This window comes from Chamaea fasciata, unplaced genomic scaffold, assembly GCF_029207755.1.
Source record: "Chamaea fasciata isolate MVZ Bird 193981 ecotype frontalis unplaced genomic scaffold, bChaFas1.0.hap1 SCAF_15, whole genome shotgun sequence".
NCBI lineage: Eukaryota > Metazoa > Chordata > Aves > Passeriformes > Sylviidae > Chamaea > Chamaea fasciata.
In genome coordinates, this window is record NW_027094100.1 from 9,877,503 (window position 1) to 9,892,126 (window position 14,624).

General features: G+C 60.9%; 1 protein-coding gene across 1 annotated transcript; it reads left to right on the top strand.

Annotated features, from left to right (window-relative positions):
- The first annotated feature begins 252 nt into the window (after nucleotides 1-252).
- SYNPO (synaptopodin) lies at nucleotides 253-14,580 on the top strand. Its single transcript, XM_066196911.1, has 3 exons — nucleotides 253-813; nucleotides 9,344-11,265; nucleotides 12,563-14,580. The coding sequence occupies exons 1-3, from the start codon at nucleotides 339-341 to the stop codon at nucleotides 13,328-13,330; spliced, it is 3,165 nt and encodes a 1,054-aa protein (XP_066053008.1). The 5' UTR covers nucleotides 253-338; the 3' UTR covers nucleotides 13,331-14,580.
- The last annotated feature ends 44 nt before the right edge of the window (nucleotides 14,581-14,624 follow it).

Below are 14,624 nucleotides of genomic sequence, written 5' to 3' on the forward strand. Positions count from 1 at the left end.
AGTGCAAGCACAAACATCCTCAATGCTCCTCCTTCCCTTTACACAGGTCTTTGGATGCTGGTCCTCTGCCTGGAAAAGAGAAATTCCTGCAAAATCCTCCTTGCTGGATTGCCTCCTCTGGACCCATCTCTCGTCGTGGGTCTCCAAAACCTGCCTGCTCCAGTGGCATCGTTCCTGGTCTTCCCACGTGCAAGAGCAGTAAAGCTGAGCTCGTGCCTGGCACGTGGCTGCCCTCCCTCTCATGCTGCCCATGCTCTGAGGGAGGATCCATCCCCCCGGCCATGCAGAGATGTTTGGAAAGGCCGTGGAGTGCCAGTGAAGGAAATCAGTGAAGAAAGATGCTGAGGACAAGGCTCCAGCAGTTCTGCCTCCACCCCCAGCCCAGCTGCCCCATGCCTGGTGAGGCTGAGCAGCCCCCCTGTGTCTGTGGGACAGCCAAGGGGGACACTGAGGGGGACAGTGGCTGTTGGCAGAAGAGGGGGAGCAGAGAGGGGCAGAGCTGCCATCAGCTCTGGGATGCTCCAGCCTCTGACCCAGGCAAGCAGGAGGCACGGATGGGACTGCTGGGAGGGAAATCAATTGGGAGCTGCCAGAGGGACCCCAGGGGGCTCAGTGGTGATGCACCACAACCCCCATCGAATGGCAGCAGCCTGGCCTTGGCAGAGGAGCCTGCAGCCCCCACCAAGTGCTCTGGCTCTGCTCCAGAGCTGCTCCCCACAGCAGACAGCCCCACGGACAACCCCAGTCAGCAGTGGAAAGTGGTGCAGATCCAACGGGTCCTCATCAACCCTGACTTTGAACCAAGGAAAACAGGTAAGAGAAACCCCCTTTGGCCACTGTCCCCTTCAGAAAGGCACTACTGTGTTCCTGGTGAGAACACCCAGCTCTTCCCAGAACAGGACTTCCCCTGGGTTAGAGATCCCAGGCTTCCAGCAGAGCTGCTGGGACTAATTTAGCTTGAGATGATCTCTCTGGCCTTAAAAATAAGGAGGAATCTGTGGCTTTTCTCGGGAGGGGGGTGGGAAGGCAGCAGGCAGGTTCCCACTGTCTCCAGGAACTCAGCCCATCCCTAAGCCGGGCATGAAGAGGATGGACTGCCCAGCCCTCACCCTGGCCATGGGGCTTGGTGGGATCCTGCCCAGGAGTGATCAGGACCGGCTCCTGTGGCACTGTCTGGGACAGGGACACCTCTCCTCCATTGATTGGGGATGGCCAAGCAACAGTCACATGCCTTTGGGCCAATTTGTCAGCCCCTGGTTTAAAAACTAAGCGCTTTATTTCAGGCTGGTTGGTTCCTACAATGCTCTCTGCCATCACCTCTCTTCCCATGCCACAGCTATTCCTCTCCACCCATGACTGTCCCTTCAGCCACAGCGACACTAATACTGGTTCATATCTAGGGTTACTGGGGCTGCTGCCATGCCTGGGCTGCCCTTCCTCCCCGTGGCAAATGCTCCTACATCTTACAGGCGTTGGACCCATTTTTAAACCCTTTTCCCACCCTCCTTTCTATTTTGCTCCTGCCCAGCTGTTATCTCAGCTGCCACACAGCGCCAAGGCAGGTGTGTCCCTGTCCCCATGGGATGGCTCAGCTCAGAGCTCAGAGCCTGCTTTTCCCAAGGCAGCCCCCAGGACTGGGTGGGATGGGGTGGGACCCACTGGGGATGCTTGACATGAACCCAGTGTCCAGAATCCACTCCGTGCCTTTTTGCAGTGTCAGACATCCTCAAAACCAGCGGCTCCTGGATGGGACACAGGCTGGGAAGCTCAGCCAAGCCCTTTGGCTCACAGCTGCCCCAGCAGCATCGTGTTTCAGGGCTCAGCACACAAACCAGATGGACCCAAATAGTCTTCCCATTTCTCACTGCTCCGGGATGGCAGATCTGCGGTGGGGAAAGGTCAGGCCTGACTCTGTCCAGGCTCAGCATTTTCCTAATCCGTGCCTCCATCCAGCACTTTTGCTGCCAGCCTGGAATTTTAAAGTAACTCAACAGGTTTGTTGGAAAGAGTTTGTCTGTCCCGTTTCCTCCCCCTCCAAGTGAGATCACCACCAGCCACTGCCTGCAGGACCCGTCAGACTTTCCAGAGCCTCCAGGCAGGATGTCACTGAGGGTCCCGAGAGCTGGGAGCAGCTCTGGGACCTTGCAAAGAGCCTGCAGGTTTGGGAAAGAGAGGTTTGGTTCAGAGCAGGTGAGAGGAAAGGGCAGGTGCCCTCACAGTGCATCATAAGGGCTGTTCCTGCAGCAGGCTGTTTGCAGGAGCACCCCTGGGAGATGTCAGGGATTTGCTCCTCTTCTCTTTATCTGTCATGGGCTACAGGAACCCCCATCTCTTCCAACTTCTTCAGGAGAAGTGGGTGCATCCATCCACACGCAGAGTGGTGCAGGGCTGGCCCCGGGAGCCGGGAGCCAAACAGGTGCCCCACCTTGAGCTGTGTGGACCCACCCAGGCGGGTCCCAGGTGCCCCTTTGGTCCCCATCCAGTAGCCCAAAGCCAGGCTGGCTGCTCTCAAATATCCTGCACGGCGGCCCGGGCTGGTTGGCACCTCTCAGGGCAGGCTGGGGAGTGCAGGAGCCCCGGGTAGAGGCAGAGGCCGGGAGATGCAGGAGGCAGGACTGGTTTCTCTGTCTGGTGTGCAAATAAACGGAAGGTTTCTCTCCCTGGGGGCTGCAGAGCCAGCGCCAGGCTCCCTCAAAAACCAGGAAAACACAAAAAAGCACAGAGGGGCAGGAAGAAAGGAAATTAGAAAGGCAAAAAATCAAGCCAAGAGCTCATCCTGAGGTGTGGACAGGCATGGGAAGGGGGTGAGGCCGGTCTCACCCGCAGCCAGGGAGCCCTGCAGCCCCAGAGGGTGGTGGAGGTGGGAGGTGATGCTGGTTCCCCAGGGATCCTCTTGCCCAGGACTGTGGTTCCCTTGTGACTGGGAGCAGACCAGCCCTGGCAGAGGGGATTCAGTGCTCTTTCCAGGAGGTCCCCAGAGCAGTGACACAGGTGCTGGATTTTTGTCTCCGGATTTTTGCCTCCCACCAAGTGCCTCAAAACTTTAGGCACTGAGGAAACCTGCGGAAAGGGGAGGCCCCACACCCCCAGCAGTGTCTGAAACGTAAGGTGCTGCTGGGGGAGGAGGGAAAAAGTGTGAAGGGCTGGGTAAGGGGGTGTCCCAGGGTAGGTAAGAGGATGCTCAGCACTGTTAAGGGGAATGTGCAGGGCTGGGAGAGAGGGATGCCCCAGAATGGGATAAGGCGATGCCCCGGACTGGGAAGGAGAGGCGGGGAGCTGGGTAAGGGGACACCCCGGGCTGGGTAAGGGGATGTCCAGGCTTCTCCCCCCACGCAGCGGGCTCAGGGCCGACCCAGCCGGGACGAGAAGCTGCGGAGAAGGAGCATCGGGGGCGGCGGGGCGGCTGCCAGAGTCTCCGGGCGGGGGGGAACCCGTCCCGTCCGGTCGGTCGGTCTGTCGGGGCGGGCGGGGGCAGGGGCAGTGCCGGCGGGACCCGCCACTCCCCGGCCCCGGCCCCCGCCCGCCGCCCCCCCGGGCCCGCTCCGAGGGCGGAGCTGCCGCAACTTTCCTGCCCGCCGCCTCCTCCCCGGTGCAGTCGGGCTGCGCGGGGAGGCGGCACCGGCGCCCGGCACCGCGGGTACGGTCGGGCTGGAGGGGTACGGGGGACAGGGACCGGGGTCTCCGGGCGGGGGCCGGGGGGGTGCCAGTGCAGAAGTGACGGGGGAGGGAGGTTGTGTGGGCACACAGAGGGGAGTGCAGCGGGGGTGCTGGGATCTGGGGGTGTCCGGGGTGCCGGGGGATGGCAGTGCGCAGGGGGTGCAGAGGGGTCCGGGGCGGGGGGCCGGGAGGGCATGGCCAGAAGTCCCGTGGGTGCGATGGTGGGCGAAGGGTGGGCGATGGGGCGCACACCGCCGGGGCTGAGCGGGGTTTGTGTCCAGGAATGAGCGGGGCAGGTGTCGGTTTCCTCTGCCGGCACCCGGATGGGGCGTGGGAGGCACAGCGAGGACACGCGGTGGGGACGTGGAGGGCCGTGGGGGTTCTCCTCGGGGCTCGCAGGGTCACACCTCCCAGCTCTGCAGAACGGCTTCCCAGGCGATGTCCCCTGTCCCTTGCGTCAGGGACATGACCTCCCCTGGCCATGCCACCCATGCTGGGGACACGAGGTCTGTCCCTCGGCTTGGCAGCCAGCAGGATGGATCCTTTACGGATTGTGCAAGGGACAGGCAAAGGCTGTCGTTCCGCTGCCCTCCCCGCTCTGCCCACCCCTCAGTGTCACTCCGAGCCATTTGACCTTCTCTCGCCAGCCCAGCGCCGCTGGCTCGGGGCACCAGCCCGGCGGGGCTGTCCCCGGGACCTTGCAGCCCGGGATGTGTGGCAGGGAGTTCCAGCAGCTTTGGGCACAATGGGGCTGGGACGCACTTTCCAGGCAGGATGGAGTCCCCGTGGTACCCGGCCGTGGGACGGGCTGGTTCCGCTGCCTTCGGGGTGGATGGGTGGCAGGGCTGTCTGGGGGAGCTCTGCCCGGCTCCAGCCGCCTTTTCCAAAGATTAAAGCTTGATTTTAGCCAGCTGGGGAAGGTATTGCCTCCACCTGTGTGGTGGCAACAGCTTCCTCTTGCCCAGTGTGGACACCTTCTAGGCTGGGGCCGCTCACTGCATTCCCCGGGGAACTGGGGATGGTCAGGGGCAGACAGCCCCCACTCCAACTTAACCCTCACCACCCCCTTCTCCTCCTCCTGTGTGGGAATTGGGTGCCCCAGGACTTGTTGCTTGGAGACTGTGGGGCCGTTTTGCAGGATTTGGGTGCTGAGTGCCGGGCACGGCTGTGTGCCGGGAGGAGCGTGGGGAGGCAAACAGCTCCAAATCCAGCAAAGCCCCTGCGAATAGAGCACAGGGAAAACTTGCAAGCGCAACGAATTCTCTCGCTGTGCCACATTTTGTCACTGGCAAAGGCGCCCATGTGGAGAGGCCCAGCACAGAGAGTCTGCCAGGCGGGTGAGGTTGATTGCACCACAGCACCCACCACTTGAGCCGGATCTTTTTGGGGCTGCAGGGCCAGCATGGGTAAGAACTTCATGGAGATTTCATATCTGGGGCACAGGAGCGTTGGAAGCTGGGAATGAGGCAGAAAATTGTCATCCCTCTATCCATATGTTTGAATCATATCCGTTTCTAGCTAGCTCAGCTGCCTGTCTGTGCTACCCTCCGTGTTTTCCTAGCTGCAGATTATTTGGGATAACTGGGAGCTGGAGGGAAATGTGTGCACAGACTTAAAAGTGTGTGAGTTGGTACGCGTTGCAAAAAATCCTGCACAGCTGTAGCTGGGGCAAGGGGCCAGCTTAGTGCTCTGCCAAAAAACCTGCTTACATTTCTTCAGTGTCCAAAGTCCTAATGTTTGGGTGAAAACACTGGATCTCTTCTCCCCAGCATTGCATGGCTGTGGATGTGCTCTGGGGTTCGTGTCAGGTGGCAGAGAGCATGTCCCTCTGGAAATGGAGTTTGTCTTGGTTTTGCCCAGTGGGATTTTGCCAGCAAGAGGCACCATTTGGGTTGACCACAGAAGTCCAAGAAATGTTTGGAAATGGGGAAAAGTGCTTGCTGGTTATGGATGGTGGATGCTCAGTCTGGGGCTGGTTTGGTAGGACACCCTGAGCATGGCCAAGCTGGGCTCCAGCACCAGGATGGCTGAACATCCAAACCTGGAGCAGGCCAGGGACAGAGCCCAAGCTGAAGACTTTGGACTCACCTGCCAGCTCTGACTCCAAGATTTCACATGACCTGTTGCACCCTGCAGGTCCCATTAAGACTTGGGTACCTCTTGTCTTCTGCATACAAGGACTTCTCACCAGGCACAGCTTCCAAGTCACTGTTTTCCTTCCTGTGACATCCCAGCCATGTCAAGACCATCAACTTTCACTGAATTTGTCAGTTCAGCAAAACTGCAATTAAGGGCCAACTCTTCATCCCAATTCAGCTCTTAGAATCTCTCTTAGGGCAGGATGGGTCACAAGCCATGACTGATACATCCTTCACCTTCATTTGGGGTCAGATGGTGATTCCAGCCTTTCCTGGCTGGACTTCAGACATCCTGCTTTATCACCCTTCAGGGAGATCCATCCTTTGCATGGAAAGCTGAGATGGAAGGAATTTTTTTCCCCCATCTGTCCAGGAAGTGAGAGCAACAAAAATGCCTTTCATCACCTTTGTCATCCTCGCTCTGGAGGAGAGAGCACTGTACATGCCGTGGGAAGGATGACTGACAGCTTGGCAAGAAGCTGTTCAGCCCTGCACTTGGGGGATGTTCAGGAAGTCACCCCTGGAGCAACGGAAAACCTACAGAGCAAATGCCTATATAAATATATAGATAGAGATCTATAGGCTTCTGTGGCCAGAGCTGAAGTGTGTTAAACCAGAACAGCACTTGGAGCTGCTCGTGTGTGCCAGGACTCTGGCAGTTCCATGGGGCACAGGATGCACAGGGAGCATCTCCTCCCCCAGCACCCCTGGAGCACAGGGGACCCAAGGTGGGCCCAGTGAGGGCACATGGCAGTGGAGGGGGCTGGTGGGGCTCCTTGTCTTGGAAGAAGATGGGTCATTTGGAGAAGGGAGATGTTTCCTTCCTGAGGGACACTGTCATGGCAAGCCAGAGTACGGTGCAGGAAGGCAGGCAGGAAGAAAGGAAGGAAGGAAAGGAGAAGCTGTCACCCATTGGATTTTGGACTGGGCTCAGGGTAATGGGTGGAAACCAGTTCCCAGTGCCCTTGGACACAAGTAGTTTTATTTTTGCCTCCTCCCTGCACTGCTTTGGCTGCCTCCAGCCCCACACCCCTTTTCCTTCTCCTCCCCAGCACCTGGACATTCTCAGTGCATTCAGCTCCCTCTCGCCTGCCTGGGGCTGGGGAAAAGGACCAACCAGAGCCCACCTGGGGCTGCCAGCTGGCAGGAGATGGCAGGGAAGGATGATGGAATTTCCCTGTGGCTGGGAGGGGAGTGTGTGGTGTAGAAACTGCCCCAGGTGGCAGAATACCTCCAGACACCATGGCAGATGGATAAAGGCTCTTGCACTGGATGAATAACCTCATCCCATGGCTCAGGCTGCAGCAATTTCCTCTGGACTGCCAGAGGCTTCAGTGCTCTTCATCTCTGTCATAAAAATCGGATGTGAAGAGCAATTCCTACCCTCAGCATCCCAAGTGGAACTCTGAGGGATTCACCTCCAGTGGACCCAGGTGGACCAGCCCAGGAATGGCTGGTGCTGGGTGGACAGGGGCAGAGGGGCTTCTGGAAGACTGCAGGGGGTGGGTATGGATGGAAATGGATTCCAGGTAAGGGATTTTAGGTGGGGGAGTCTACCGTGCAGCACACCCTGGCCCGGAGTGATACCCATGCCTGTGGTGGCAGCAAGAGATGGAGACACCCAGGAGCAAAATCCTGCTGGGCAGATCGCAGTATTGATCCCGGCTACGTGGGAGCATATCTGGCAGATAGTCCAAGCAGGAACGGGCTGGCCAAGAGCTGAGTCATCCCTCCAGCACGGAGGAGATCCCCCAGGCCCCCTCGTTTGCTGTTAAAAGGCAGTAGCAAGAGCAAGAGGCTGCGAAATGGCTCCGCCGAGAGCTCGGCTTCTTAGGCAGCCCCGGCCTCCGAGGAAGCGGGGACGCTCCGCTCGGAGCACGAAACCCGCAGACATCTGGAGCCTGTGGCTTGTTTCTCAACGGCTCCTTGGCCGTGTTTCTCCTCCGTTTCGGAGATAAAGGCGGCGAGGGTGACCCCGCGGAGGGGGAGCCGCGGTGCTGGCCGCCCTCCAGCCAGCCCGGCCGGAGGAAACAGCGGCCCCGCTCTGTGCCGCCGCCAAAGCAAATAGAAATGGGGCGTTAAACAATGCTGGGCGCGAACCGGGGGGGACTGGCCGCCGGCGTCGCCGCTGCCGACGGGCTCCTCCTCTCCAGGAGAGTTTCCATTGGCATCTCTGCCTCCTCTGCCCCCCGCCCCGACAAAACCCTCCTCTCGGGCAGCCTGAAGACTTCATCCAGGGCATCCTGCACGCCTCAGCTGTGTGCAAGGACTTGCTGGGTGCTGAGGGAGGCAGGAGGGATGAAGGGTGAGGAAGAGGAGTTGCCCAGCTTCCAGCAGCCCTCCTGCTTACCGTGGGCTTGCTGGAAGGATTTGGCTTAGTCATCCATCCCTTTCCCTCGCTGGTAGGCTGAGCCGCCGCTGAAAATATCCTGGAACACTCCCAAGCAGCACAGAAGGCAAGAAAATGAGGAACACATGAAGGAAGGGAAGACGGGCAGGGACGGGATGGGAAAGAAAGAGGAGCAGGGCTGGGAGCAGGCAGCCTTGGCCACCCACCTCCCTGCTGGGGCCAGAGCAGAGACATCCATCAGAGCCGTCCTGGCAGCGCCTTTGGAGAGCGGCTGCACCCTGGCTGGGTGCGGGGGTGATGCTGATGGTCGGCGCTGGTGTCTGTGCCCAACAGTGACCTCAGGGGTAGGGTGGGGAACACTGCCCTTCCCACGGGTGCTTTCGGGGGGGGGTAAGCTCATAGGAAATTGCTCACCCTGAGAAAATGAGTTCCCGGCAGCTCCACATCCTTTCGGTCTTAGGGAAGGGCTGGTGCCCTGACCTTTGTCCGGCACACGAGAAGCCGCGGGGCTCGCGCCAGGCTTTTAGCACTTTGTTTTTAGCACTTGTGTTGAGTCCCGAGGCGTGAGGGTGGCTCCTCGCTGTGTCCGTGTCTGTGTCCGGCTCGGCAGGAGCTGCACAGCTTCTGTCGGGTGCTGCCATCTCGTGTTGCTCCATCCGTGAGTCGCCCACCAGGGCTGCCCACCGTCCTTGCTGTGAGGTCGGGGTGGGTTGGCGTCTTTCCGCTGTCCTCGGGTTTATGTCCTGCCCGCTCGGGGCTGAGCATGCCGGGATTCGGGGCGAGGGGCTGGGGGACACGCGCTGGCCCCTTCCCTGCCACTGCCTCTTTGAGCCGAAGCCGTGTGAGCTGCAACCAGAGACCTGCTCGGATGAATTCCTTTCCCACATGGCCAGCGTGGTGGGTGCACAGAACCCAGCCGAAATACGGGGTGGGGTGGTGGAAACATTCTGAGTGTCACTTGGTGTCCCCTGGGCTTTCCCATCTGTCCTAGCATCTTCGTGATGGGTGTGCTGGACCCCTGTTATCCCCAGACCGTGCACCCCAGCCCCGGTGCATCTCTCCTGCCTTTTTCCATCGGCGAGGGAAAGAGCTGGGTTGCCGAGGGACAGCTGTAGGAAGGGCTCCCAGTCCCGGGCGGGGAGGACTGACCCCCCACATTCCCACTGAGGGCGCTAATCCCCCTCTCCCCTCTGCCCAGGTCTCTCCCGCAGCGCCAGCCTCTCGGAGAAGGAGCTGAAGGAGGCGAAGGCGCGGAGCCAGAGGATCGCGGCTCAGCTCACCACGGCGCCCGGCCCCAGCTCCAAGGGCGTCCTGCTGTTCCACCGGCGCAGGCAGCGCGTTGACGGGCTCACGGGGGCCGGGCATGGCGGGGGGCTGCCGCTGAGCCCCGCGCCCCAGCCGCGCCAAGGGGCCATGGAGGAGAGCCAGGGCCGGGGGATGAAGCCGAAGCCTGACCAGCCCGGCAATCCAGGAGAAGGGATGCTGGCAAACGCCTCCCCGTGCCAGGAGCTTCCTGCTGAAGCCCAGCAGGTCCCGCTCAGCGTTTACCTGAAGGAGAATATGGCATCGGCCGCCACCAACGGCGTGCGGGAGCAGGCGGCCAGCGGGATGGAGAGAGGGGTGGAGGGGCTCGGAAATGCAGGAGTCCCTGCGGGGCAGAACACTGCAGCTCTTGCCCTGCCACAAAGCCCCGAGGAGGGGAAGAATGTCAAAGTGCCCAGTGAGGTGCCCGGTGAGGTGCCTAGCGAGGTGCCCAGCGTGCCAGCGGGGACAGCCACAGGGATGGCAGCCCCAGCCGGGCAGCAGCAGAACGGGACGCAGGGCCGGCAGTACTACGAGGTCCATCTCACCCTGGCCAAGCCCAAGCCTGTGAAGAACCGGACAGCCAGACCCTTCGGCACCAAGGCGTCCCCCGCCAGTGCCCAGCCGGCCGAGGAGCCCCCTGCCCCTGAGCTGCCCCCACCACCAACCTATGCAGAGACCCTCAGCAGCCCCCCACCCCTCACCCGTGTCCGCTCCCCCCCTGCCTACTCGGCCCTGTACCCCACCCAGGAGCAGAAGGTGCTGCCAGATTCCCTCCTGAGCTGCGGGGTGAGTGGACCAAACCCCTTGCCCAAAACGGGGATCCTGGAGGAGTCGGCTGCCCGGAGAGCCAGCAGAAAGTCCATGTTCACCTTTGTGGAGAAGCCGAAGCTGGGCCCCAACCCCGACCTGCTGGACCTGGTTCAGAGTGCAGACAGCAGGAAGAAGCAGAAGGAGCAGGGGGAGCCCAGTGCCGAGGATGAGCCCTTCGCCCTTGGGGCTGAAGCTGCGAACTTTGTTCCCAACAGTGCAGCCAGGGGTGTGCAGCACCTCCCACCAGCTGAGGATGCTCCAGCATGGTCCTCATGCCTCAAGTCTCCCACCATCCAGCCCAAGAAGAAGCCACAGCCCAGCCACATCCTCACTGAAGCGAGAGGGAAAGGGGCTGAGCTCTTTGCCCGCCGACAATCCAGGATGGAGAAATTCATCATTGAGGCCCCCTCCCAGCCTGAGCTGCTGCGGTCCCCATCGCCCACCATGTCCCTGCCTCCCTCCTGGAAGTATGACAACAATGCTTATCTGTCACCCATGGTCTCCAGACGCCCCTCCAAGAGTCCCTGCAGGCCCTCCAAAACCCCTCCTGCATCGCTGTATGGCAGCAACCTAATGGAGAACGAGGTGTCCCAGAAGGAGCTGGAGATCTCCAAGCACCAGCCTTACCAGCTCCAGTCTTCTCTCTTCATCCTCTCCCCATCCAAGGGGCCAGCAAGGTCCATGCCCCAGGAGGTGCCCCCACCCAGACCCTCTCTTCCTGACTCCTACCCCTATCCCCAGCAAACCTCCTGCCCAACCTCTCCGTTGCCTCCTTCCCCGGTCTGGCATCCCCCCGTGGTGCCCAGCGCCGGCCAGACCACTGCCAGCCCTTTCACCAGCGCTGCCGGGGCTCTGCCCCTGCCTCACGACAGCCGTGCCAGTCCTGGAGCCCCGGCTGAGGTGCTGCTGGCCTCCCCGTGCCGCCTGCTGCCGCCCCGGGGAAAGGCAGGCTTCCAGGCACCCCGGCCCTCCTACTCCACCAGGAATGCCGGCATCGAGCCGCAGGTGTGGAAACCTTCTTTTTACTACAAGTAGTGGTGGCAGAGAGAAAAACACAGGGGTGCTAGGCTGAGTCCTCCCTAAGTGCTCATGGGAGTGCCAAAAGCCAAACCAACCACAAAAAAAGAAAAAAGAAAAAAAAAAAAAAAAAAGGAGGGGGGAAAGAAAAAAAAATAGAAAAAAGTGGTTGTGAGGCTGCAGTGCTGGGACAGTGGGTGACAGGCACTGCTGAGCCCCCGGTGCAACAGGAGCTGAGGAGTCCTGGGAAGGCAGCAGGAACTGGGCACAGAGCCTGCAGGATTCCCAAAGAGTCAGCAGGAGCCTGGCTGTCCCACAGAGCTGCTCTCGCTCTTCTCTCGCCTGGAAACTGTATGGAGCATCGCACCTCTGGCTCTCTCCTTTCCTCACCTCCGGCTTTTCCAGCTCTCAGAGCTCTGCCTCCTCCTCTGCATCCCCTCTGTCCTGTGGCTCTTCTCAGCCTCCTACCAAAGCAAACCTGGAGGGGACATGCTGCCTTTCTGCCTCACTGTGCCTGCTCCTGGCTCTTCTGTTGCTCCTTCAGGATCTATTCTCATTTGCTTCCTCACTGCAGAGGAAGAACTGCATCCCTTGGGAAAAGGCAGAGTCTGGTGGTGCTGGGCCTAGGGACACTGTGGGGTCCCTGTCCCTGCCTGGGCTCAGTGCTGGAGCTGGGGTGGGCTGTGCTGTGTGGCACGGCTGGAAGCAAGGATGTACTGGGATGAGGAGGGTGCCGAGGGCAGGGCTGCTGGGTGATGCCCAGCCCAAGGCTTGTCATCCAGCTGTGCCTCTGCCCATGCCCTCCTGCCACTTTCCCCATGGTGCCAAGTTGCCTTTTGACTGTGCTTTATTTCTTCTGCATTTTTCTTTTTCCCCCTCTTTCTGAATACACTCTCTGCGCTGTCACACATGACTCTTCTCTTTCCTGCCATCTGGGGAGCAGTGCTGGGTGATGGATCTTGGGGCAGTGCAAGGGGGCTCCGAGCATCCCCCAGAGGGAGACTACCAAGCTGCAAGTAGTGAGATGTCCTGGGACATACTCTGTGCGAGGATGATTACCGGCAGGCTCAGCCTGCCCCGATCTCCTTGGTGGGCGAGGGTGTGCAGAGTTAAATGCGTTTTGGGGACCCCTTGCAGGGGTGCAATGCACGAGGAGACATCCCCAGCTCCTGTGGGGCTGTGCCAGCATGAACCTTACCTTGGCACCCTCCCTCCGCTGTACCCCTGCTCTGTCCCCTCGTCCCCCCGAGTGGGGGTCACTAACCCGCTCTCTGTCCCTCTCCAGGACAGGCGGTCGTCCCTCCCTGCATCGCCCACCTGGACGCCCCGGCTGGCGCGGCGCCCGGGCAGCCTGGACGGCTGGGCCAGCCCGGCCTCGGTGCCCGAGCTGGATGAGGGACCCCCCACGTCCCCTCCGTGGAGCGAGAGGTCCCTGTCCCCGCTGCGGCAGGACGCGGACCCCCGGGCCAGCCGGCAGATGCAAGCGCGGCTCGCCAGGAACATCATCAACGCTGCCCGCAGGAAGAGCTCCTCTCCCAAAGCCGTGGGGCTGGAGAGCTCCCGGCCCTTCAGCCCCATCTCTGCCGGCCCCCCCAGCCTGCCCCAGTCGCCCCGGCTGGGCCCAAGAGCGCCGGCACTGCAGGCTGCCAGCAGCGTGCTGGGGAGCCTGGGCAGCCCCTCGCCCACCCACAAAAGCCCCCTGCGATCGCCCCGGGCAGGCAGCCCCCAGTTCTGTGCCTCCCCCGGGATGTCCCGAGCCGCCTGGGCAGAGGGTCGCCGGTTACTGCTGCCATCCAGCGCGTCTTCCTGCCCCGTGCCCAGGCTGTCCCCCATCCCCAAGAGCCCCCTGCCATCCCCCGTGGTGGGTGGGCGGTCCACAGCCAAGCGTTGCACCTCCCGGTCCCCGACGGACTCGGACGTCTCCCTCGACTCCGAAGACTCGGGGACCAAGAGCCCGGGAATCCACAGCTTCAACCTCTGTCCCCGGGGCTGGACCAGCAGCCTGCGGCTGAAGACCGGGGGGCTGCCTTCAGGGGCTCCCTGCACCTCCTAGACAAGCCAGCCCCCGCCAAAAAATCCTCTCCCTCGACCCGTCAGCCCGGGGGATGCCACTCGCTCACCCCCCACTGGGAACACACCAATCCCCGGGGCTGAGATCCCCAAAAAACAGTGTCCTTTTGGAGCTGCCACGGCCCCTCTGTGTGCCAGAGGGGTCAGGTGCCTCCCGCCCGCCCGCCATCCCATGGCCCCGCTCTATTTTTACCACCCTAACCTTTCGGGGCAGGACTGCGTGGTCAGCAGGCAGGAGCAGCAGAGTGGGGGAGCCGGGCCCCCACGGCCCCTTCCTCGACAGTCCCTGCCTGTCAGCCAGCCCCGTCCCGCACAGTCAGCATGGGATGGGCTTGGTGGTCCCCAGTGAGCCCTTGTCCCGAGCTCCCAGGTGTTATCCCGGGGTGTCACTGCAGCTCTGCTTCCCCGGGGTGGCACATCTGCTGCAGGTGGGCTGCATCGACTGGATGCCATGACTATGCCATACTCCCTCTCCTAACTTCTCCCAGCCTCTCCCAGCCTCTAAATTTGGCTGGTGTCAACAAAAACCAGATTTTGGAGAGGAAAATTTAATTTTTAATTCCAGCCCCCAGTTCTTCACTGCCTTTTCTTTTTATTTTATACTTTTGACCTCTTCTCAAATTCTCCCAAATCTTTCTTTCCCTGGAGACCAAAAAGAGCCAAAGATATTTATTGCCATGGTAAGGGGACTGTTTACTGGTGCCCTCCCACCCTGCCCAGACCAAGAGGGACAGTCCCATCTTGTGCCTGTCACTGTCCCCATCCCCAAGTTCACCACATCCCCATCCCCACTCCGGTGGGATGGAGGCACACACAGGAACCAATGGGGGCTGTGACAGCCAGGGCAGGTGGGGAACTATAGGGGCTGAAGGAAATGGTGGAAGTTGCAGAGGGTTTGGAGGAGGTGTTGGCACAGAAGGAGATTGTGCGAAAGTCGGTGTCCCCACACCGTGGGGCCAGTGAGACCGGCACTGGAAAAGAGGTTGTGTTTGGGCTGCCAGGGCTCTAGCATATTCCCATTCACGGAGCCTGTCATCCCTTCCCTTTCCCCAGGGCACACTGTTGAAGCCAGCCCATTCCTGCTCCCTGGTGTACCTCCACACTGCAGGCTGCCCCTCCTGGAACACAGCCCCCCATTGCCAGGACACATCTCCCACCCTGGCTCCAGCAGCCACCACAACCTGCCTTCACCACACCGCTGTACACCCAGTTCAGAAATAAACCGCCGTTATTCCACCCAGCCTGGCTCTGATCTGTCCCCGAGGTGGCCTGGGCAC